This window comes from Diceros bicornis, chromosome 18 (assembly GCF_020826845.1).
Source record: "Diceros bicornis minor isolate mBicDic1 chromosome 18, mDicBic1.mat.cur, whole genome shotgun sequence".
Taxonomy (NCBI): Eukaryota; Metazoa; Chordata; class Mammalia; order Perissodactyla; family Rhinocerotidae; genus Diceros; species Diceros bicornis.
Genome location: NC_080757.1, coordinates 47682189 through 47708430, shown reverse-complemented (window position 1 = coordinate 47708430; position 26242 = coordinate 47682189). Strand labels below are relative to the sequence as shown.

Below are 26242 nucleotides of genomic sequence, written 5' to 3'. Positions count from 1 at the left end.
TGAATACTCTCCTTTCTCCAGTGTTGTAATGTTGTGTCCATGAGGAAACTCCACACTCAAGGCAATCCGTGTAGATGCTTAATCTACACCGATGTGGAGGCATTTTGCTACATGATGTAACACAGGATACACATTTATTTAGTAATCGTCTGTTTAGATGATTTCTCCCTAAGAACATGCACAATTTATCTTTTTCAATTTTTTTTATAATAGTGATTGAATCAGTCACGTTTATCTTTGAAATCTCCCTGGGAAATGATGTCTTGCCAAAAAGTGCCCAAGGAGACCCTTATCTTCACCCTCATCAGACAAGTTTGAATTTCCTGTGAGCTGAAGAGACTTCCTGGCCCGTGCTCAGAGAACAAGCGGAGAGAGACAACCTGGGAGGCCTGGACGGCAATGACTAGACATCTGTTACAGGTTCTGAGAAGCAGGGGGAATTAAGCATCTCATCCAGGTACAGCATGTTAGTAAGAGTTTATCTGAAGACAGAAATATTTTTTCTTTGGCATATTGTTCCATGACGCTGTGGTAGGAATTCCTAGAGAGTTCGCTTAAAGTGAAAAAAAAAACCCCACAAAACTCTGGTTTATTCATATTTGGCCACTCGCCACGCCCATCCTTCAGCCTCTCAAATAGGTAGCTGAATAAGGAGCAGCAGATTCAGTACCCAACAGGTAAGAAATCTCCCACCCGCCGGTGCCTCCGCCTCAAGAATACATCCGGGACGCGTGGGGGCGTGGCCTCGGGGGCGGAGTCTAGACGCAAACTCCAGGACCCGCGCGCCCTCTCCGTCCGCCAGCGGTCGCAGGCTCGGCGAGCAGGTTTCTCGTTCGGCGAGTGCCCGTCAGTCGGGGTCCTAGTTCTCGCGAGAGAAAGCGCGAAGCCTGCTGGGAGTGATGCGAGGCAGTCTGTAGGTTTGCCCAAAATGGCAGCCCTGGAGGAGGAGTTCACGTTGTCTGCGGTATCGTTGGGTGCCGGGCCTGACGGACTCCTAGGCGTGGAGCAGAGCGACAAAACAGACCAGTTTCTAGTGACGGACAGCGGCAGGACCGTCATCCTCTATAAGGTGAGAGCGATAGGATCGGAGCACCCCGGCTGCCGTCTCGCCGCTGTCTGAGCGCGGAGCCGGAGCCTCGGGTTTCTCACAGCTTCAGAAAGAGATCGTGGAGCGGGCTTAGCGGAGAGCCGGCCTGGCCTCTCTGCGACGCTGAGTGAGGTCTAGAATTTGACTCGGTTGTTTTCCTGGAAAGAAAGGCTTATTTCCGAGTTGCAGGTGGCAGAGCGTCTAAGTGCACGTGTGCTAGCCTCGGAAAGGAAAGGAAACCTGTGTTTCGCTGAGGATCTCCTGGAGAGGGCCTTGCTCAGATCCCCTCCTGGGCTCTCTGTCACCCCAGTTGCCCGCAAAAAGGTTGAAGGGAGATTGGTTGGCTGGGAGAGGATGACGCTGACAGGGGGGGAATGGGGGTTTAGCCTTGTGCCCATACAGTTCGTCTCTCTCCTTGCGGAAAAAAGTTTTGTGGGTTTTTGTTTTGTTTTTTGCTTTCTTAGCTTGGTGGGAATCCTGATTCCGAGTGATCTGTCTGTTGGCCAGTATGGGTCACGCTCTGAGTCCAGGAGTTGAGTCCCGGGAAATCTATACGCCCCGCCCCCTTTTCTGCCTGACGCCTGCCTCGCACACCTTATAAGCAGCTTTGCGTAGAAAGTTATTATTTTTGTCTGGGTTACTGAACATAGTTTTACATGTCCTTAAGAAGCTGGCTGTCCACTTTGAAGTTTGGGGAACAGGTTGCCAAGAGTTCCCTATACTGTTTGCTTGTTGTGACTCTTCCAATGACACTTGGTTTTTCACCTGGGCTGTCAAGTGGACTTAAAATTTTGCAATTCCTGTATAGGAGTACAGTGGCTGATTGGATTGGCATGATCCCAGCTATCCCTCCTTAATTTCCCGTGCCCCTGTTCAAAGGCACAATGGATTCAGTTTTTTAAAATGTAGTATTCACAAAGTATTGTTAATTAATTTATCTTCTTTTCGTTTTAGGAACTTAGTTATATTTATATTTTCATTTTAACTAGTTTTTAAAAGTTTTTAAAATTTTGAATTGTAGTAAAATACACATGACATAAAACTTACTATCTTAACCATTTTTTTAAGTGTACGTACAGTTCAGGGTTTTAAGTACATTCACATTGTTGTGCAGCGATTACCACCATCCATCTCCAGAACTCTTTTCATCTCAAAAAACTGAAACTCCATACCCACTAAACAAAAACTCCCCATTCCGCCAGCCCCGGGCACCCACCATACTACTGTCTGTTTTAAGTGGAATCGTATAATATTTGTCTTTTTGTGACTACTTATTTTTTTAATTTAGAAAATTTGTTAAATGCTATCATTTTAATGATTTCTTCTTTTGTTTCTATTGTAAATTTATTTGCTTTTAATGTCTGACCTTGACTTTTTGAATATTATGTTTTCTTAATTTCATTAGGTTTCTGACCAGAAACCCTTGGGGAGCTGGTCAGTGAAACAAGGTCAAATTATAACATGTCCAGCTGTGTGCAACTTTCAAACCGGAGAGTATATTGTTGTACATGATAATAAGGTGAGTTTTTAAACTTTTGTGTAATAATATGTACAACACAAATCCAATGTTGATTTATAAACTATTTGTGTTTATTATATGTAAATGGACATTGGAATACTTTTTAAACTTCTATGTTTTGCTTTAAGGTTTTGAGAATATGGAATAATGAAGATGTAAACCTGGATAAAGTATTTAAAGCTACAGTAAGTCTTTGGATTTTCCAACATTTATTTGTCTTATGGCTAAGATGGAATAATTTGTAACGTAGTATATTATGTATCTTAATGGGTCTATGAAAGTGAGCGTAAAGGTTATAATCAGTTTTTCCTTCTACTTATCTTACAGTTTATTTTGGTAACATGTCTCAATTCATGAGTTAATATGTTAGGAAATATAAACTTTGTTATGTCATGAGATTAAGGGTTTAAGTAATTTAAGTAATTCATGAATGATAAATTATAGTTATTTCTGTGAGTTTTGATGTTTGTGGTGTGTGTCCCTTGTGAGAACAAGTGAACTTCACTGTTCTCTTTCTTAAGCTAGGTAGAATAGACCCTACAAGTTTCGTGCATTATACATTTTAAGAGTGGCACATAATGCAGTAAAAAAAGAACTGTGACTAACTGTGCCTTTTCTACTAAGGACCTAAAATATGTTTGTTTGTTTTTTTATAATTTGATTTATTTATTTATTTTCCCCCCAAAGTCCCAGTAGATAGTTGTGTGTCTTCGCTGCACATCCTTCTAGTTGCTGTATGTGGGACATGGCCTCAGCATGGCTGGAGAAGCGGTGCGTTGGTGCGCCCCCGGGATCCGAACCCGGACCGCCAGCAGCGGAGCGTTCGCACTTAACCGCTAAGCCACGGGGCCGGCCCCTAAAATATGTTAATTAACTTTTTCTTTCTCATACAGTGAGGATCTCTAGGTTAATCTCGAAAGTTCCTTCCAGTTATAACGTCTAATTCTAAATGTAATTGGCACATTTTAGAAGTGGCTGACAATACAGCTGATTGAGATATAATGGCAGTCATCACCCAGACCCTTGAAACTTCTAGCCAGCTAGCTGTGCTGTCTCCTGGCTCCAGTCTTTTCATTTACCTTGCAGTAACACCATTCTGAATGTTACACAGTGGGTTTGTTTTTTAATCCCATATGCGGTGTTAATTTCTTTTCTTAGGTTTACAGGCTACAATTATAATTATGGCATCAGTCTTTATCTAACACCAGAACTGCTTGTAACTCTGCATCAGTGACTTTATTTGTACCTCTCTCCACCTCCAGTTTTGGGAGACCCAGATTGTAGCCCAACCTCTAGTATTCACAGTGGAATGATAAACCAAAAATGATTACTTAAGGGGGAGAGGAGGGGACAGGGTAAAGAGAATAGGAGCAAAAGTTAGATTTCTGAGTGTATTTTATGTTGTAGATTTGACTTTGGAACAATACATAGTTATAAAACAGGATTGAATCAAAATGAAAACAAGTCAGTCCCTTAAAAATAAGCCTTCTATATGTGTCCTTATTCTATTAGGTGGCAATTGTTTTAGAAAAAAAATTGAAATATTCTTATGTTCTTCTAGTTGTCGACAGACGTGTGTAGGATACATTCAATACAGGGGACAGAACCCTTGGTGCTATTCAAGGAAGGTGCCGTTCGTGGTTTAGAGGCCTTGCTTGCAGAGCCTCAGCAGAAAATTGAAACTGTTATCTCTGATGAAGAAGTGATTAAGTAAGTTCCAGTACTTGTAAGGGAATTTTTACTAAAATGAAAATGCATTCTGCATGTTTTTTATAACATTCTTTTTGCCTTGTTCAAAAGTATTTTGAGGGCCGGCCCGGTGGTATAGCAATTAAATGTGCACGCTCCGCTTCGGCGGCCCGAGGTTCACAAGTTCGAATCCCGGGCATGCAGCAATGCACTCCTTGTCAAGCCGTGCTGTGGCAGTGTCCCGTGTAAAGTGGAGGGAGATGGGCACGTATGTTAGCCCAGGGCCAGTCTTCCTCAGCAAAAAGAGGGGAATTGGTGTCAGATGTTAGCTCAGGGCTAATCTTCCTCACAAAAAAAAAATGTATTTTGGTTATAAACATAATAAAAGTAACCTAATTAAAAACCATTTATAAGATGTTGGTCAAAATGATATCCCCCAGAAACCTCCAGGGTGATAGGTGATTGAGGAAACTGTAGGGTCATATGAGTCCTGTTCTAATGGCAGAGAACTGGATAGTCAGTTATTTGAAGATAAAGTAGGTAATTCCACCAGACCAAAATCTTGGTTTCTGTCGTATTTCCCTGACTGCCAATGTCAGAACCCTTTCCCCTGAAGAAATGTGTATCTTGTTGTTAGTGAAATCATAACAGTACTTTGAGACCTCTGTTTTCCCAGATTCTGGAATAAAACTAGGGAAATGACTTACCCAAACGATAGAAGGAAATTTCATGATTTCAGACATCTCTCCAGTCCCCACTGTTTCATCACATTTCTTGTTCAGTTAACTTGCTGCCTCTCCAGGTCCACCTGATGCAAACGAAATTTCTAAAAGTGGAAGTGAAAGCTTGTACTTAGTAAGTGAACAATGTGGACAATGACTAGTTACATCTTAGACTGACCTGTTGAATGCTTGTAAAGTGTGAGCAACTGTGTTTGGAGGAAATCTTTGGGACAAGAAGTTATAGGTAGAGGATCTGGGTTCCAATCACCACTTTGCCAAAAAGTGGCTGTGTAGCCTTGGTTATAGCCCTTTACCCTTCCTGTGCCTCAGTTCCCTCTGTCACTTAAAGGAAGCAGATGAGATCCTAGTGTTTTCCTCAGAACACTAGTCCCAAAAGTGACTCTGAAAAAAGGGAAGGAGGCGGTCAAATAAGTTTGGGAAATGCTACATACTGGCATCACCCCAGGTTCCCCCTTGGAACTTTACAGTTCACATTATTCTGGGTTCAGCAGCTTGCGTTTAATCCAGAGATATATTTGACAGAGAAGTGCCTGCTAATTCCCTGTGGTATATATTTTGAAACACTGAATGAAGTGTTCTCTGATATCTCTTTGGCTCTAAAAAATATATATATATATTTTTAAAGATTTTATTTATTTATTTCTTTCCCCCCAAAGCCCCAGTAGATAGTTGTATGTCATAGCTGCACATCCTTCTAGTTGCTGTATGTGGGACGCGGCCTCAGCATGGCCAGAGAAGCGGTGCATCGGTGCGTGCCCAGGATCCGAACCCGGGTCGCCAGCAGTGGAGCGCGCTCACTTAACCGCTAAGCCACGGGGCCAGCCTTAAAAAATATTTAATGAAAGATATTCCCTTAGATTGATGATATGTTTCTCTCAACTGGTGATTTGACATTTTGTAATGTTTCTTTTTATTTTTTTTTTAGGTGGACAAAATTTTTCATGGTATTTAGACATCCTGTTTTACTTTTTATTACTGAAAAAGTAAGTAATGTCTTTAATTCCTGGCCATTTTGTGACATTTCAAAGTCACCTATATTATTTTTAAAACTATAATTGGACTTTAGTATTTCTCTCAGAAGGTTTTTTTTTTTTGTCTCTTAAAAAACGTGTTAGATATAATTATTTCTATGCCTAAATTAAACATTTTTATAACATTTTTAATTTAATTGGACAAGAGGTTTTTAAGCACTCATTGAAATAATTAGAATGGGGCAACAAGTGGTTTCATTTATTTATTTATTTACTTATTTATTTATTTTTAGGTAACATTGGTTTATAATGTTATATAAATTTCAAGTGTATATCATTATATTTTGACTTCTGTGTAGACTACATTGTGTTCACCACCAAAAGTCTAGTTTCCATCATCACTTACAAATGTCCCTCTTTTGTCCTCTCTCCATCCCCCTTTCCCCACTGGTTTTAACATTTAAATAAAGTTGGTTGAAATGGGAAATTTTTTTTTTTTTTTTTTGGGTGAGGAAGATTAGCCATGAGCTAAGACCTGTTGCCATTCTTCCTTTTCTTTTTGCTGAGGAAGACTGGCCCTGGGCTAACATCCATGCCCATCTTCCTCTACTTTATATGGGATGCCCCCCCAGCGTGGCTTGATAGGCAGTACGTAGGTCCGGGCCTGGGATTTGAACCTGCAAACCCTGGGCTGCCAAAGTGAAGGGTGCTAACTTAACCACTATGCCACCAGGCCAGCCCCTGGGAATATTTTTTAAATAAAATAACTTTTTTTTTTTTTTTTTTTTTTGCAGTGTGGAAATTACTTTGCTTATGTACAAATGTTTAACTCAAATGTCTTAAGTAAATACACACTCTTACTTGGACAAGAAGAAAATTCTGTTATACAGAGTTTTACTGTGTCTGTGGATCGGAAATTCATCTCTTTAATGTCATTAAGTAAGTATTTTTCTTTAAACTTTCAGAGATTGTAAACAGAGGGCTATTACAGGATCATGTTTCTTTTGAGTTAGAGTCTTAGGTTTTTGCTGTTTTCCATTGCAGCACTTCTCTTTGCATGCCTTCTTACAAGCATTGATGTCTTCACTTTTTGCACTTTGCCATGTCTGGTCATGCATTAGGTCAGTGGTTCTCTGCAGGCAACTTTTATGTCTTAAAATTTATCATAAGCAACAAGTAATAATATAATACCAATAAAAAAGGAAAAATCACCTTTTATCTTGATCATAATAAGGCCAGGTTCTTTGATATTGTAATTAGTGAACTAGAAAATATCTAACGTTGGTGTTGAATGGCCCCTCCAATCCTCTTTTCCAACCTTAAGATATAGTGTGCTCTTCTTTGAACAATGACAGAGACAGGTGGGTAAAAGGAGACTCACAGGGCTGGCCCCGTGGCTTAGCGGTTAAGTGCACGCACTCCACTGCTGGCGGCCCGGGTTTGGATCCCGGGTTCCCACCGACGCACCACTTCTCCGGCCATGCTGAGGCCACGTCCCACATACAGCAACTAGAAGAATGTGCAACTATGACATACAACTATCTACTGGGGCTTTGGGGGAAAAACTAACTAAATAAAAAATTATTAAAAAAAAAAAAAAAAGACTAACAGAGCAGTCTTGGCCTATGCCAGCTGGCATTTTATGATTTTTTTTTTTTTTTTTTTTTTTTTGCTGAGGAAGATTCGCCCTGAGCTAACCTCTGCTGCCAGTCTTCCTCTTTTTTTGCTTGAGGAAGATTCGCCCTGAGCTAACATCTGTACCAGTCCTCCTCTATTTTGTATGTGGGTTGCCACCACAGCATGGCTGATGAGCAGTGTAGGTCCACACCCAGGATCTGAACCTGTGAACCCGGGCCACCGAAGTGGAGTGTGCCTAACTTAACCACTACGCCATGGGACCGGCCCCTTAAGATTTTTTTAATGCCTTGGAGTTTATGTCTATGTGATGGTCTGAAGTATAACCCTATTCTTATGCATTCAGAAGAAAAAAAAATGCCTTTGTGGTATTCTCTCCCCTCTGCCTTTTATGGCTTCTTTGGAAGTTATTTTGAGAAGGTTAAGTGAGTGAAAAACAAACAATATTTTGGAAACATTTCCATGTTATTACAACTAAAAATCTTTGTGAAGTTTTTCAGTGTGCAGATGTTTGCAATGGCTATTAAGAAAAAGGCTCCCAGGGCCGGCCCCGTGGCTTAGAGGTTTAAGTGCGCGCTCCGCTACTGTCAGTCCAGGTTCAGATCCTGGGCGCGCACCGACGCACCGCTTCTCCGGCCATGCTGAGGCCGCGTCCCACATACAGCAACTAGAAGGATGTGCAACTATGACATACAACTATCTACTGGGGCTTTGGGGAGAAAAAAAAAAGGAGGAGGATTGGCGATAGATGTTAGCTCAGAGCCGGTCTTCCTCAGCAAAAAGAGGAGGATTAGCACGGCTGTTAGCTCAGGGCTGATCGTCCTCACAAAAAAAAAAAAGAAAAAGGCTCCCATCATTTGTCATATCTGGAAGTCATTGGAATCCACTTAATGCCTTTGCTTTAGAGGAACTGTTTTTTTAAAAGTTTTACCTATAGGACATATATATTGTTAAATGGAAGTTTGTGAATTATGTTTTAGCTTATTGAACATTGAAGTAAGAGAGTCTGAACCAAAGGGTCATAAAATCTTCATGTAACGTAGCTAGAACCACATGAAATTGCCAAAATTTGACCTACAAAAAACAGCAATTTCTTATGGTTTTCAGGGTGATGGAGTAATAAGAAATGTAATGTATAGACCAGAATACTAATTAATTTCTAATGAGAGATATATCCTTTCAATGACTAGATTGTGTTCCTGGCAATCCCCTCTCATATTTTACGTTATTACAGGTTTTACAGTATTTATTTCTTGGCTGTTATGACATTTCTTACTAAGATTTTTATTAATACTCCTCCTGCCTCAATTTTAGATTTGTAGTATATTCTTTATGGGAAAACAGAGTGATGTGATTGTTACTTTTGTTTATTTTTCTGGTTGGATCCTGTATCACGTTGATAAAATGTTGTAAACAACCTAGTGCATTTAACTATAACAGATATAGAACTGTCCTTTATCCAATAATGAACAACAAATACTTGTTTCCAACAGGCTCTGATGGATGTATATATGAAACCTTGATACCAATACGTCCGAATGACCCAGAAAAAAATCAGAGGGTGGTTAGATCACTGTTGCTCAAGGCTGTGGTGTCTGGTAATGCTCGGAATGGTGTTGCACTCACTATGCTGGATCGAGATCATGTGGCGGTCCTGGGACCACCACTGCCGGCTTCTAAGGGTAACTGAAATCCAGTCAATTAAGAAATCCTTTGGATCTTTTCCTTCAAAATGTACCTTTTAGTTTTCTCTTTTTTACTTGTGTATTACCACCCTAATTCATTCTCATTATCACCACACTCAAATTATTTTTGTAGCTTCTTAATTCTTCTTGAATAGGACTTTGATTTCATCCCGCATTGGTTAATTTTTCTAAAACATTTCCTTGTATACTACCTTGCTCATGACTAATGTCTTAAAAGAAATAGAAACTGCGAATATCCATGCCAGCCTCTAGGCCTTTGAAACATTGGTAAGCCTTGCAGTAGAGGATTGAATTCATAGCTTGGCAACATTTCAGCAGAATGGAAATCCATCTGGACTTGGACAGCTTGAAATTCGGGGACTACTAGTATGCTTTTTGACTTCAGAGGAGGATTCTCATCATCATCTCACCTCCTCGTCCCCAAACACCCCTCCACCCACAGAGTTGTAGTCTATCACAAAGAACACAGTTGTTCCTGGCCAGTGCAAGATTGGGGTCTCCTAGCCTACACTAGAAAACTGAGAATCTGTGGTTCAACGTTTAGGTCTCTCCACAGTCTGGACCCCATCCTCCTTTTCCAATCTCGTCTCCCAGTTTTGGAGCAAGAACTCTCTGCTTTGTTCAGGCCAGGCTCCCTATTGACTACAAACTTGATATGCCCATTCTCACCTGTGTACTTTGTTCTGTTTCTCCCACTAATTAAGATAGTTATGGCATAACTGTCTTGTGCCAGTCATTTTACTTATATTACTCATTATTTGTATCATTTAATCCTCCAACAACCCTATGAGAGAAAGTACAGTTATTATCATCTCTGTTTTACAAATCAGGAAGCTGAGGTGTTAGGTAACTAAGTAGTAGAACCAGGATTCAACCCAAGCAGGCTGACTCTGTTATGCCATGTACCTCACCATTCTTAAGTGGTTCTTAACCACTTTACCATGCTGTGCTTCTCCCCTCTCAACCCCCAACTTCCCTCTTCCTGGATCCTCCTCAACCCCCAGAAAACCTAGTAACCACTATTAGAGTTGCCTATGTCTCTTTCCAGAGTTTTTTTAATACATATACAAGCAAATACTGCTAAATCTTTCTTTTTACACAATGGTAGCATACCATACACACTGTTGTGCACCTCATTTATTCCCTTACCTGAGATATCGTAGAGATCTTTCCATATCCGCGTATTTATTATTAAGACCTTATTTTTTTAGAGCAGTTCAAAGTTCATACCAAAATTGAGGGGAAAGTACACAGATATCCCATATACCCCCTGCTCCCGCATATGTCCATTGGTTGTCATGAGATCTCATTTCTTTGGATTTCTGTGGCAATCACTGTCTACATTACTCATTTTTATACTTATAAGATTTGCATGTTTAACTATGACTCTACTCTGCCCCCAACCAAAGAGCATCATATATTTATACCTGGGATGACTTCTGAATTTGTATGTCTTATTTTATAGAATGCCTCTCTATATGGAACACAAAATTTCAGACACTACAGACTTCGAAAGAGTTATCACAAGGGACCAGCGGTCAAGTAAGTTTTTGCACTCAGGGATTTCTTAAAATTTAGTTATTTTTGTGCCTGATAAATATACTGTAAGAGGGGACACCTCTTTGGATATAAATATTTTGGCAGTTTTTGGTTAAAGTAAATTAAGTAATATTTTTTACCTGCAAGGTTATATTTAATTTGGTTATTGTTTTAATAGTTTCTGTATGTTTGTTATTTTTTTTTTTTGGTAAGAGAGAAAGGGTTTTATTACAGCTTGCTAGCAAGGGGGAAGATGGCTGACTAATGTCCAAAAGAACCATCTTACAGAACAAAGACTACAGGCCACTTCAAAAGACTAAATTATAGCTAATTTTAGATCAGGGGAGAACAATTAGCTATTATAAATTAATGAAACTTTTGTTTTTAGCTGCTCTTTGGTTTGATCTTTTTATGTTTGTATTTTGAACTATATACCCCAGGGCTGTTACTTTTCCTAATAAAATAGTCTTTTAGGTTATATGTTAAACATTATCATGGAATTACATAAAAATACTTAAGAATTAAAATTTGAGCTGACCAGACTGTAAATGGGCAGAAGGCAGAGGTCCTTGTCTGTTTTGTTCCCCAGTGCATCTTCAGTGCCTAGCAAAGGTGCTCAATAGGTTTTGGTGGTTTAGTGAATGAATATTCATATACAAATAAAATGTAAATCAAGGGATGTCGTTAATAATTGTAATTAGAGGATAAGGAGACTAGATTTATCAACATACAGTTTAATTCTAATTTATATTTAAACAAATAATTTTAACGAAATTAACCACTCACAATTCCACTGCTCTAACAAACTTTGTTTTTCCCATGTTCCTTTAAGCTTTTTGTCCATATACCTGTCTTACTATTATAATTTTATAATTGGAATCATAAGATAGAAACAATGTTAAATTCTGCCTTTTTTGTTTAGTACATCATAACAGTTTGCCCATGTTACAGTAGCCTTGGTAATTATCATGTTAATTGACGTGTAATGATGCCTGTTAGTTTTTTTGTTTTTTGTGAGGAAGATCAGCCCTGAGCTAACATCCATGCCAATCCTCCTCCTTTTTTTGCTGAGGAAGACAGGCCCTGAGCTAACATCTATTGCCCATCCTCCTCCTTTTTTTTTCCCCCCAAAGCCCCAGTAGATAGTTGTATGTCATAGTTGCACATCCTTCTAGTTGCTGTATGTGGGACGCGGCCCCAGCATGGCTGGAGAAGCAGTGCGTCAGTGCGCGCCCGGGATCCGAACCCAGGCTGCTAGTAGCGGAGTGCGCGCACTTAACTGCTAAGCCACGGGGCCGGCCCGACTGTTAGTTTTGAAGAGTTCATTTTCAGTGTATATATTGATGAGATTTTTATGAGTTGAAAGTGTCCTTTAAATTATGTTTCATTCAGACACGGGCAAAAATCAGAGCTGTGTAAACCTACCTCAATAAGTGGAACATATGAGATTATTCTGGGAAGTTGCTTAACTTTTGCCTTGTCCTTTTGTGTTATGTTAAGATTGCTCACACTATAAGTTATATGCATTTGTTAAATTAGATCTTAGAAGAGAAAAAAATTGCTTACATTTTTGATAACTTTTTTTGTAGCTCTGGTATTATGGGGAAAATTTGTTTATGCTACATGGAAAATTTCTAACTGTAATTCCATACAAGTGTGAAGTGTCATCATTAGCAGGTGCTCTTGGAAAACTCAAGCATAGTCAAGATCTAGGTAGGAAACTTAAATGTTTGTTTTATTACTCTAAACCATTTTATTAACTTCTACTTTGATATGTAGATTTCCATAGCCATCAATTTGCAGAGCCTGTTCTTAATGTTGAAATCTGCCACTGTTCATTGAAATTTCCTTGACCCAGGTAGCTCCCTTGGGAATAGTCCACATTGCAGGTACTGCTGCAGGCCGAAGAGTTACACTGTGTTTTGAACACCAGTGTTTTTCTGACTTTAGGGGCAGTGGGAGAGTCCCCCAGACAAAATCAGTTGTGCTTCTACCCTCCCTGATTTACCAATGGCCTCATCTCTTGGCTTAATAGTTGCTGGGCACGTAGCCTTTTACTATATTATGATTTACTGATCTGAGGTTATCAGTAGAGTTAAATGGACTTTAAAGTCTCTGTTGAATTGTGCACGAGTGGTTGTTTTGTATTGTTCTTTGATTGGTTGGGTAAATGCCAATAGGTCAAAGAATTCCAGAAATTGTGTATTTGTGTTTTCTTAGGCAGTCACCCCATGCCTCATTTTGTAAACTGGGAAACATCTCAAGGATATGGACTTGGAGTCCAGGACTCAGAGCCATCAAAGAGAGTCGTAAGTTTGGTAGTCGAAGTAGAAGTGTTAGTGCAAATGGTGAAAAACAGAAAAAGGCTGATTATCTTAATGATTCATATCTATACAATTCTTATAGCTTTGGTCTTAATGATAGGGCACTTTGAAGCTTGAACCCAGTCACCTGACAGTCTTTATCCAAAAATGGCACATGTAGTCTAGTAGTTAATTTTTATGAGTGTGTGTAAGACCCAGGTGTGAAAACAAACCAATTTGCAGTTAGTAATAATACCTTCCTGAGTATAGAGATTTTGTGTTTATAAAACAAAATCCTAAAAAATCTTAAAGATATTTACGTTAAAAGTTGAAATAAACACGCTTTTCACTATAACAAAATTAAACCATTAAAAAAAGTTTGTAATTAGAGCAAAAGTGTGCTAGTCTCTTTGGGACATTTCATATTCTTCTAAATGTACATTAGATCTTTTGTATTGTTTTGAAATCCTAATCAACTTACTTAATTCTAGTTAAGGAGAAGGAAAATTGAAGTGAGTGTACAGCCAGAGGTTCCAGCATCCGAACAACTTTTATCAACCATAAAGGTAAATGAAGAAATATTAAAAATATGAGAAATCAACTCAAGTGGTTAAAAAAAATCTCATCTACTTTTCATTCTACCTTATTTTTATGATCTTTTTTTTTTTTGGCTGAGAAAGATTCGCCCTGAGCTAACATCTGTTGCCAGTCTTCCTCGTTTTGTAAGTGAGCTGCTGCCACAGCATGGCCACTGACAGACAAGTGGTGTAGGTCCATACCCAAGAACTGAACCCAGGCCGCCGAAGCAGAACGCGCTGAACTTAACCAGTAGGCCACTGAGGCTGGCCCTTATGATCATTTTTATAGCTATAGCTAACATTCATATAGTATCTTAAGGTTGTTGGAGTGAGCCAGTACTTGGGCTTATTTGACTCTCACTAAGCATTTTGTGAGTTCGATGTGATGGTGGTGGCCTTATATCTCATTCAGCTTTGCTTTGAATATGTTTGTAATTTAGCCTCTTAAAGATTTTGATTTCTAAACCCTTGAATTGTTTTTTTTTCTCTTTGCAGTTTGTCTTTGTGCAGCAAATTGTATGTTTGAGAGTTTGAGAGGAGTACGTGGATACTGTCAGTGATTTCAGAAAATGTTGAACTAGGAACTTTTAAGTTCAGAGTGACATTTGTTGATGTTACCAGACTGAACTCTTTACTTCTGCCCTTTCAGAAAGATTCAGAAAAACACATTGAAGTAGAACTACGTAAATTTTTGGCTATTAAGCGGACACCTGACTTTCAGACTGTTATTGGGGACATAGTAACGGGACTTCTAGGAAGATGTAAAGCAGAACCGTCATTTTATCCTCGGAACTCTCTGATGCAGCTTATTCAAACGCATATGCTTTCTTACAGGTAAATGTTTCTGTACACCAAACTTTACATATGTACCTCTTTTGAGCTTGTTTTTTACATTTCTAATTTTCACACTCTGAAAAAGCTTATAAATTATTTGCAATCGAGATTTTTCTTAAAAGTGATTCGTGTTTTTGTGTCTTAGCTTGTGCCCTGGCTTAATGGAGGTTGCCGTAGAAAAGACGGATGTACAGATGTTACAGCTCTGTCTACAGCAGTTCCCTGACGTTCCTGAATCAGTCACCTGCACTTGCTTAAAAATTTTCTTGAGGTAAGTTAGAAAGCAATGGTCCTGTTCCTTGACTGCATCTTTTGTTTTTTTTTTTTTTTTGGTGAGGAAGATTAGCCCTGAGCTGACATCTGTTGCCAATCCTCCTCTTTTTGCTGAGGAATATTGGCCGTGGGCTAACATCCGTGCCCATCTTCTACTTTATATGTGGGATGCTGCCGCAGCATGGCTTGATAAGCAGTGCGTAGGTCTGTGCCCGGGAACTGAACCCGCGAACCCCGGGCTGCTGAACCAGAGTGTGTGAACTTAACCACTAGCCACTAGGCTGGCCCCCTTTCACTACATTTTTAATCTATTACATTATTTGATTTCTAAAACTTTGATTGCTTAGAAAATAAAATTTTTCCAGAAGTTTAAGTGGTGATAAGAATTGGTTTCTTGCTTTCAATTCACGTGACAGCATTGGTGATGACAGTCTTCAAGAAACAGACATCAGTATGGAGTCAGTTTCTGACTATAGTGATACTACACAAGATGAGGAGATGGAAAAGCAAACTGCAGTTCTTCAGAACGGCCTCAGTGCTGAAGAAGACAATGGTCATCAAGAAAAGCCTCAGGCTGCAGCAGAGGAGACCACCTCCTGCCCTGTGATACCAAAAAGAGCAGCTCTACTGTATCCTTTGAAACAGTTCCCTTATATTGTCTCTTTCCGGGACACAGTCAAATGCCAAGCAATAACTAAGGAGTATTTAGATAATTGAAGGTATTTTTTTTCTCTTTTCGATTTTTTCAGTTTCTGCTTGAAAATGGATTATGTTCAATGCTATATTCAAACAAATTACTTAAACCTGTTTTCTTGTTTAAGAAGCTGTACTAAGGTAGAAGCTCTCAATTCTAAAAATTAGTATTCTGAATAAATACCAATTATTTATAATAGTGAAATATTCTAGATCTCTAGAGATTAGGAAAATATTCAGTGATAGAGTTCTTCTAGAAAAGTAAAACTTTTGTATAAATTCAGAAAAATATAATTGGGGAAGGGAATTATAATTTCAGGACAATAGTCTTTATTTATTGAAATAAGATTTTCCTTTATTCCTAACTAGAAATGCAATTCTTCATTCAGCATATAGCGAAACATTTCTTCTGCCTCACTTGAAAGACATCTCAGCACAGCATACCACTGTAAGTGTTCTTACAGATCCTATAAAATTTTATTTCTGGTTTAAATTTTGCTGCTTAACTCTAACCAGCTTTTAGGGCATTCAAAACGTTATCAAGTTTTTTCATGTGAGTAAGAGGTTTCCCGGCTCTCATGGTGAAAAACTGTGCCTAGGAGATGAGAATGATTTTTGGGAGTCAGACCTTGGCATGTTCCTGGTGCCAGGACTGAAGGCCAGGTTAATCTGTCTAAGTTATAAATGAGTAGAAACTAAAAGGTATTGCCCAGAAAAGGATTTTCTCTTCTCTACTTTTTATTTACAACAGTATAAGCTCCCCACCCACTCCTCCCAAACCAGATGAACTCCTCATTGATGGCAAGGACTGCATTTTATTCATTTTTGTGTCCCCAGATGTCTGGCGTATTTGATTAATGTACAGTAGTCTCCCCTTATCCGCACTGTCGCTTTCCACAGTTTCAGTTACCCGCAGTCAGCTGCAGTCTGAAAATGTTAAATGGAAAATTCCAGAAATAAACAATTTATACGTTTTAAATTGCATGCTGTTCTGAGTAGCTTTATGAAATCTCACGCTGTTCCACTCTGTCCCACCTGGGCTGTCAATCATCCCTTTGTCCATTGTATTCATGCTGTATGTGCTACCTGCCTGTTAGTCACTCTTGGTTATCAGATCAGCTGTCGTGGTATTGCAGTGCTTGTGTTAAAGTAACCCTTATTTTACTTAATAGTGCCCTCAAAATGCAAGAGTAGTGATACTGGATATACTAAAGAGAAGTTATTCTTGTTAGTCTCTTACTGTACCTAATTTATAAATTAAACTTTATCATAGATACGTATGTATAGGAAAAAACACTATATACAGTCATGCATCAGTTAACGACAGGAATACATTCTGAGAAATGTGTTGTTAGGTGATTTGGTTGTGCGAACATCATAGAGTGTACTTATACAAACCTAGATGACATAGCCCGCTACACACTAGGCTGTGTGGTACTAATCTTATGGGACCACCGTCGTATATGCGGTCTGTTGTTGACTGAAACGTTAGTGTGATGCGGCGCCTGACCGTATAGGTTTTGGTGCTATCCGAGGTTTCAGGCATCCACTGGGGGTCTTGGAACGTATCCCCTGTGGGATGATGGGGGACTACTGTATAATTAAATTCAATAGTCTCTTAAAATCCTTTCCAATCTCTTTGCTTTATATATAGAGGAAAACTTTTCTATGAAAGTGATAAATTGCTCTTTTTCCCCTCCCACCCAGCTATTTCTCCAGTATTTGTATTTCCTTTATCTAAAGTGTAGTGAAAATGCTACTATGACACTTCCTGGAATACACCCTCCAACCCTGAACCAGGTGAGATAAATTTTTTACTTTGATCTGGAGCTGGGGAAAATCTGGGGGGAAAAAAAAGATTATATACAGGATCTCTCAATTTAGTAGGTAGATTTTTAGAACCACAATTCTATATTACAAATTTAATTGATCGTAAATTCCTGATTCTTTATTGTGACTCTTTTCAAGAATTTCCTTAGCCTCATTGGGAGAGAGTGATAATAAGTGTCCTAATAATCTCTTAAGAATAAGAGAATGAAGATTAATGAAAAAGTGTTCTCAAAGAATCTCATGGTAAACCCTGTTTAAATACAGTATTTACTTGAGAAACTGTTGGAAACATTAAAAAAAATTTATCGTGGGCCAGCCCCAGTGGCTTAGTGGTTAAGTTTGGCATGCTTCACTTCAGCGGCCTGGGTTCGGTTCCTGGGCGCGGACCTACACCACTCGTCTGTCAGTGTCCATGCTTTGGTGGCGGCTCACATACAAAAAAAGCAGAAGATTGGCAGCGGATATTAGCTCAGGGCGAATCTTCCTCAGCAGAAAAAAAAAAATTCTTGTGATTTAAGAATGTGTTTTCTAATTAAGTATTTCAAATACATAATTTGACTGTTTTCATTTTAAAAAATAAGTTAAAATATTTTTAAGTAGTTAATTTTTTTTTTTTTCCTCCCCAAAGCCCCAGTAGATAGTTGTACATCATAGCTGCACATGCTTCTAGTTGCTGTATGTGGGACACGGCCTCAGCATGGCCGGAGAAGTGGTGCATCGGTGCGCGCCCAGGATCCGAACCCGGGCCACCAGCAGCGGAGTGCGTGCACTTAACCGCTAAGCTACGGGGCCGGCCCTGCTTTATCAATTAAATTTATGTAATACTCTAAATCCTTTGTTGTCATTTTAACGGTCTTCACAGCATCTTCATCAGAGTAGATTCCGTCTCAAGAAACCACTTTCTTTGCTCATCCATAAAAGGCAACTCCTCATTTGTTAAAAGTTTTATCATGAGATTACAGTAATTCAGTCACATCTTCAGGCTCCACTTCTAATTCTAGTTCTCTTGCTATTTCCACCACATCTGTGGTTACTTCCTCCAGTGAAGTCTTGAACCCCTCAGTCATCCATGAAGGTTGGAATCAACTTCTTCCTGTTTTGTTATTTTGACCTCTTCCTATGAATCACAAATATTCTTAATGGCATATGGAATAGTGACTCCTTTCTAGAAGGTTTTCAATTGATTTTGCCCAGATCCATCAGAAGAATCATTATCTATGGCAGCTATAGCCTTACAAAATTTATTTCTTTTTTGTTTTTTTTTGCTGAGGAAGATTGGCCCTGAACTAACATCTATTGCCAATCTTGCTTTTTTTTTTTTTGCTTGAGGAAGATTAGCCCTGAGCTAATACCTGTTGCCAGTCTTCCTCGTTTTTTGCTGAGGAAGATTGGCCCTAAGCTAACATCCGTGCCAGTCTTCCTCTACTCTATATGTGGGTTGCCGCCATAGTGTGGCTGACAAGTGGTGTAGGTCTGTGCCTGGGATCAGAACCCTGGCCGCCAAAGGGGAATGCGCCAAACTTCACCACCACACTATGGAGCTGGCCCCTGGAAATGTATTTCTTAAATAGTAAGATTTGTAGGTTACAATTACTCCTTGATCCTTTGGCTGCAGAATGGTTATTGTGTTAGCAGGCATGAAAACATTAATCTTGTACATCTCTGTCAGAGCTCTTGGGTGACCAGCGGCGTTGTCAATGAGCAGTAATATTTTGAAAGGAATCTTTTTTTCTGAACACTAGGTCTCAACAGTGGGCTTAGACTATTCAGTAAACCATGTTGTTAACAGATGTGCTGTCATCCAGCCTTTGTTGTTCCATTTATAGAGCACAGGCAGAGTAGATTTAGCATAATTGTTAAGGGCCCTAGGATTTTCAGAATGGTAAATGAGCATGGGCTTCAAGTTCACGTCACCAGCTGCGTTAGCCCCCTAATAAGCGAGTCAGTCAGACTCCTTTGAAACTTGGAAGCCAGGCATTGACTTCTCTCTAGCTATGAAAGTCCTAGATGGCATCTTCCAATATAAGACTGTTTCATCTACGTTGAAAATCTGTTGTTTAGTGTAGCCAGCTTCATTAATTATCTTAGCTAGGTCTGGATACCTTGCTGCAGCTTCTACATCAGCACTTGCTGCTTCATCTTGCACTTTTATGTTATGGAGACGGCTTCTTTCCTTAAACCTCAAGAACCAACCTCTGCTAGCTTCAGACTTTTCTTCTGTAGCTTCCTCACCTCTCTCAGCTTTCGTAGAGTTGAAGAGAGTTAGGGCCTTGCTCTGGATTAGACTTTGATTTAAGGGAATGTTGTGGCTGGTTTGATCTTCTACCCAGACCACTATAACTTGCTCCATATCAGCAATAAGGCTGTTTCGCTTTCTTATCAGTCGTGCGTTCTTTGGAGTAGCACTTTTAGTTTCCTTCAAGGACTTTTCCTTTGCATTCACAACTCAGCAAACTGGTGCAAGAGGCCTAGCTTTCAGCCTGTTGGCTTTCAGCATGCCTTCCTCACTAAGCTTACTCATTTCTAGCTTTTGATTTAAAGTGAGAGACTTGTGACTCTTCTATTCACTTGAGCACTTAGAGGCCATTGTGGGGTTATTATAATTTTATTTATTTATTTATTTTTTCCTCCAAAGCCCCAGTAGATAGTTGTATGTCATAGTTGCACATCCTTCCAGTTGCTGCACGTGGGACGCGGCCTCAGCATGGCCGGAGAAGCGGTACGTCGGTGCGCACCTGGGATCTGAACCTGGGCCGCCAGCAGCGGAGCGCGCGCACTCAACCATTAAGCCACCGGGCCGGCCCCATTGTGGGGTTATTAATTGCCCTAATTTCAATATTGTCGTGTCTCAGAGAATAGGGAGGCCTGAGGAGAGGGAGAGACAGGAATGGCTGGCTAGTGGAGCAGTCAGAACACACACAGCATTTATCAATAAGTTCACTGTCGTGCTCACTTTATATAATGAGGTGTGTGGTGCCCCAAAATAATTTCAATAGTATCATCAAAGATCACTGATCACAGATCACCATAACAAATATAATAATAATGAAAAATTTTGAAATATTACAAGAATTACCAAAATGTGACGCAGAGACACGAAGTGAGCAAATGCTGTTGGAAAGATGGCTCCCAGAGACTTGCTTGACACAAAGTTGTCATAAACCTTCAATTTGTAAAAAAATGCAGTATCTATGAAGTGCAGTAAAGCGAAGCACAATCAAGTGAGGTATGCCTGTACACTAACTTATCTTTCTCTTGTCTTTCTAACACAAGTTAGATCACAGTATGCATGCTATTCTGTAGTGCGTTTTTTTCGCTCAACACTGTTTTAGACATTTTCTGGACCAGTACATATACATCTGCTTAATTCTTTTTAACCACTGCATACTATTCCATTTTATGGAAAATTTTAATTTATTTGTCAGTCCCCTATTGATTTTTTTTTTAATTTTTTAATTTATTTATTATTTTCCCCCAAAGCCCCAGTAGATAGTTGTATGTCACAGCTGCACATCCTTCCAGTCGCTGTATGTGGGACGCCGCCTCAGCATGGCCGGAGAAGCGGCGCGTCGGCGTGCGCCCGGGATCCGAACCTGGGCTGCCAGCAGCGGAGCGCGCGCACTTAACCGCTAAGCCACGGGGCCAGCCCCCCCATTGATTGACTTAAGTTGTTTATAGTTTTTTTTGCTATCGTGAACAAACTGTCAGTGAAAATCTTTGTACAGTTATCTTTGTATATTTATGAAAGAATTCCTATTGGATAAATTCTCTTAAGTGAAATTACTAGATAAAGGGTGCATGTATTTTTAATTAAATGTCTGATTACCTTTCCAAAGGGTTGTGACAATAGGCACTACTGCCACCAAGGTCTGAGGCCTTACTCTTTGCCAGTCAGTTGGGTAACAAATGGTGCTTTATTGTAATTTGCATTTCTTTGATAATGAGAGAAGTGGACCATCTTGTCTTGCCTATTTATATTCCTTTTCATGAACTGCCTAGTTGAGTTCTTTGTCCATTTTCCTGTTGCATTTCCTGTCTTCTTCTTTTTGGATTTTAAAGAATTCTTTGTATATTAAGGAAATTAGCCTTTTTCTATCAAATATTTTATGAATACTTTTTTCCTATCACTTGTCTGATTCTCTTCAGTGTAATGTTTGCCACTGATAAGTTTTAATTTTTATGCTATCAGAATTATTAAGCTTTTCCCTTATGGCTTCTTTATGGCCTATGTGATGCTTAAGGCCCTTCCTACTCTAAGAGTATAAAAATAGCCACCCTGTTTTTCCCTAATACATTCATGGTTTCCTTTTCTGTGTTTAACTCTTTGATACATAGTAGATTTATTTTGGCGTAAGGAATTTCATAAGGATCATCTTTCCCCACTCCCCCCAAATGGATAATTGATTTCATTAATGCTTTCCCATGACAGTGATATTTGCATGTTAACTACACCATTTGAAGATGGAGAACTACATAGGATACTTTAATAAATGGGTAGTAATAATTTTATTTTAGTTCACAGTAACTCTCCTATAACAACACCCTATTCTTGGGTCCTAGTGTATATTTCAGAATACGAGATAAGTGAGTTCTTTTTTTGTAACTGCAAATAATTATCAAAAAAAGGTTTTTTTAAATAAAAAGACAAGTACTAACTCTCTCTTGGATTAAATGTCACTCTGGCTTTGTTTTTACTGATTATTCCTATGAAAAAGATCTAATTATGCTTATTAAGTAAGTATAAAAACAGGAAAGAGCCTTTTTATATTGCTTAGAAATTCCTCCATCTCTAAACTAAAATGTTCAGACTTTTATAAAGAAGATTTATTTTTCTTATAAATGTTTGATATAAAAATGGACTTTGTAAAATGAGCTAACCTAAACTTATATTTAAAATCTTAACTTTCCTTTTCTTATTTATCTTTAGATTATGGATTGGATATGCCTACTTCTAGATGCTAATTTTACTGTTGTAGTAATGATACCAGAAGCAAAAAGGCTACTGTTAAGTCTTTACAAGTTTGTGAAATCCCAGGTGTGTGATTATTTGATATATACTGAATTCTGTTTGTACCCAAGTATCGCCTAAATTATAATTTATTCTTAAAATTTTTTCTTGGAATAGTTATAAGTAATCATGGAGGATTTATATGTAGACATTATGGTAAAAGTTATGCTGAAACCTTTTTCCTTAGATCTGCATTTGTTCCGAGCTCAACAAGATTGAAGTAAGTTTTCGTGAGCTACAGAAATTAAATCAAGAGAAGAATAATCGAGAATTATATTCAATTGAAGTGCTGGAACTCTTCTGATATTACCAGTTCTCCTGCATAGATGTTTTATGAAGCTCTTTTATGTGAATTCTTCCTACTCATCCAGGCAAGAGATGTGTTTTGTTTGTGACTGTCTGTCAGTGACAAGAGAAATGTGACAGCGAGTACCTGGAGCATCACTTATTGATGCTAGTCCTAGGTCGGACTGCAGGTTTCATGTGAACCTATTGTAGTTTATGGACATTGGTGGGGAGAGGTTCTGAAACTTTTTAAAAATATGTAACTGAGCTGATTTTAAGTAAACTTATTTGTGTATTGATAAAAGTCTAATTTCTTATCGTGTGTTTTGAATAGTTCTTTTAATAAAAAATCACCATTGAAACAGTGATCCTAGGGAGAATGTAGTTTTATCAGAGTCAGAGGTGTCTCAGCTCATCTGGTCTCGTGAGTGGCGGAAGAGATCAATGCCACAAGCAGAGCAGGGAGGGGTCCTTGTACGGGCGTGTGCTTATCTTCTGACATTTTCTCCCGTTCTTTACCTAATTCCACTCACCTTACATACCTAAGGGTTGAACAATACGTGTTTCTGTACATTATCCCTGAGATTACCTCTATGATTAGTTGATAATTTGGGTTATAAAAATGCATTACCGAATAGTAAAAACGTCTCTTCTGAAAACAGTGTTATAGGTTGATTGGCCATAGACTTTTCAGTTTTTAACTCTTTTGATTTAGGATAAGTGAAAGATTTTATGTAGAAGAAATGGATGCTTTTGTTTCTTGAAGATAAACTCAAATTTATTTTTGTTAAGAGTGAAATCACTCTTTCAGGTGATGAATTAAGTTTCCCAAAAGTGATTTGAAACATTTCTAAGCTATGAAAGTTTCTACTGAATAAATCATTTTGCAACCTGTTTTAACTTGAAAGGTTACAATATTTTTTTAAAATTCCTGTAAATTCCAGTGCATAAATATAAGTTCAAGTGTGATTCTAGAGCCCAGATTTACAGAATCCTGATTGCTTAATTTAATTTGCGTTAGAGAAAGGCTTCATTTTAGTTTATACATTCTATGTAAACTTCAGTCACAACTATGGCAGCTAACAAACAGGTTCTCCCCAGTCATTCTTAATCACTCTTTAGTTCTTAAAGAAAAGAAATTCCAAAGATAACAGCATATATTAACAGTCATGTTCACTTTATATAATGAGACCTTTTGCTCAGACAATTTAAACTAAGACATTACAGTGCTTCTCAGCAGAAATGAAAAATGCAGATTTCCACAATGTATATCTTCTTTTTATCTTTTTTTGCTCAGTCATTTAAGAATTACTTGCAGACATCCAGACATTATAAAATCGTGGGTTCCTAAGCTTTTTCTTAAGAATTTTGAGTGTATTTTATCATTTAGAGATTCAGTTTATGAGGGTTTAAGATTATTCAGGATTTTCACACTTTTTAGATTCTGAGGTGTTTATGATTTTATTTATAAGAACCCACAATTACGAGACAAATCTCAGATTGCTTTGTGAATTCTTTCAACCAGAGAAAACAAGATGAGCATCTGAAATTCAGTGGTAGTCAAATCACAGACTGACACTTTGCTCTTCATGACTACTGATTTAATTGCACTTGAAGATGGCTTCTGCAGTGACAGATAACTTTCCTGGCCAGGAATCAAACAAATAGAGGCTTTTGTGGGGGGAGAGGCAAGAGGGAGAGTCCTGTGCCATCAAACTTTTGTCTGTTTGAACAGAGCTTCTGTGTAGGGTCCTTATAAAGTCTTAATTATAAGGTTTAATAATTTGGATTGTAAATATTTTGGATTCTTAAATTACTGATGCTTAAAATAAGTAGAAAAATTTAATTGCTTTTAAATACTAGTTGCAAATTGTTTCTAGGTTGCTTACAGTTTAAGTTACTAAATTTGGAAATGAAATAAGGATTTTATAAGGGCATACAGAGACTCTTATAGGCTGAGTTCTTCAAGGCCATGGCCATGTCTTACCTTTCGGCACACTAAGCACAGGACCACTGGCACATAGTTGGTGTTCAGTAAATGCCTATGGAATAAAGTTATTGAATAATGCATATTATCTGTTCAACTATAGAGTAGTAACTCAGAGGATTTGCAGTTGTTACTTTTTCTGGAAAGTAAATCATCTATGTTTGTTCACCACATATAGGCAATGTATCTCCTGCCTCTAGACTTTTATTTTTTATAACACTAAATTATAGCTCAGATTTGTTTCTGATTACATATACTACATCTATATAATAATAAAAGAGTTGTTCTTTAAACTTAAGTTCTCCATCTAGGAAATGATTTCCTGCTGTGAAGTTAACTTTTTCTTAGGGAAATGTGGGCTAACAGGTTTTTATTACTACTTAAGATTAGACATTTGTTTGCTTTTTGCCTCCTTAGGCTTCTTTGTAATATTTAGTGACTATAACTGTAGTTGAGTCCATTCTGGATCGTGTATAGAACTTTAAAACAAAGATGGACTTTTTGCCTCAGCTTTTTTTCGAAAATTTTAATCCTAAAAAAATTATAAGAATAAACAATGAGCTCCCCATATATCCTTGACCTAAATTTACCTATTGGTAAAATTTTACCATGTTTGTTTTACCACTCTCTCTATATTTTTTATTTTTTTTCCTGAGTCATTTGAGAGTTATTTGCAAACATGCAGATTAATCCTGTAATTCAGATTAATCCTATAAATACTTCAGTTTAATCCTCTAAAACAAGAGCCTTCTTTTATATGACCACAATGCAATTATCGAATTCAGGAAATTAATAACAGTACTATTTAGAATGATAATAGTGGAAATCTGAATAAGCAGATTTCCACAATGGTCCCAGTAGTGTCTTTTATAGCTGGACTTTTTCCCTCCTAAAATTCAAGGATCATGCTTTGCATTTAGTTTTCACATTTCTTTAATCTCCTTTAATCTAGAACAGTTCCCTAGATACTGCATTTCTGAAGAATCTAGGCCACTTATTTTGCAGAATGTCCTTCAATTTGGATTTGTCTCATTTCCACACGATCAGATTGCGATTAAACGTTTTTGACGAGAATGCTACAGAAAAGGCACAGCGTCAGGAGGCACTGATGTGAGTTGTCCCGTCATTGGTGATGTTAAATTGGATCACTTAGTTAAGATAGGGTTTGCCAGATTGCCCCACTCTAAAGGTACCATTTTCCCTTTGTATTTCATAAGTAACCTGTGTATATCTTTGAGACTGTGTGAATATTCTATTCTGGAATGTTCTTCTTCCCCAACAGTGGTTTTAGATCCATTGGTAATTTTTGCCTGAATCAGTTGTTATGTTGGTGGTTGTGCTTGAAAACTGTAAAATTGCTTTGGCATAAATTTCTCTAAAATAGAGTGCTGTACCAGATAGCCCCCATTTTCATGTTTTCAGTCTGCTTTCTAGTCCATAAATGGATGACCAGATAAATGGTTGGAGCTGTTTCACAGATTTGAATAATTATAATGAACATACAATGTGTGGTTTACTTTTTTCACTTAATATTTTCATAAAAACATGTTTTTACATAGCAT

The 26242-nt window shown here is 38.3% G+C and overlaps 1 protein-coding gene across 2 annotated transcripts; it reads left to right on the top strand.

Annotated features, from left to right (window-relative positions):
* The first annotated feature begins 910 nt into the window (after positions 1–910).
* Positions 911–23061, top strand: NOL11 (nucleolar protein 11). 2 transcript variants are annotated; one of them, XM_058561397.1, is made up of 18 exons: positions 912–1069; positions 2493–2606; positions 2735–2791; positions 4168–4316; positions 5964–6021; positions 6804–6948; positions 9138–9326; positions 10816–10892; positions 12479–12602; positions 13110–13198; positions 13684–13758; positions 14420–14604; positions 14750–14875; positions 15294–15506; positions 15940–16018; positions 17278–17370; positions 22328–22435; positions 22596–23061. In XM_058561397.1, the coding sequence occupies exons 1-18, from the start codon at positions 929–931 to the stop codon at positions 22710–22712; spliced, it is 2139 nt and encodes a 712-aa protein (XP_058417380.1). In that variant the 5' UTR covers positions 912–928; the 3' UTR covers positions 22713–23061. The 2 variants fall into 2 exon arrangements, with proteins under 2 accessions (XP_058417381.1, XP_058417380.1); XM_058561398.1 differs by lacking the exon at positions 17278–17370 and having other exon boundaries at positions 911–1069.
* The last annotated feature ends 3181 nt before the right edge of the window (positions 23062–26242 follow it).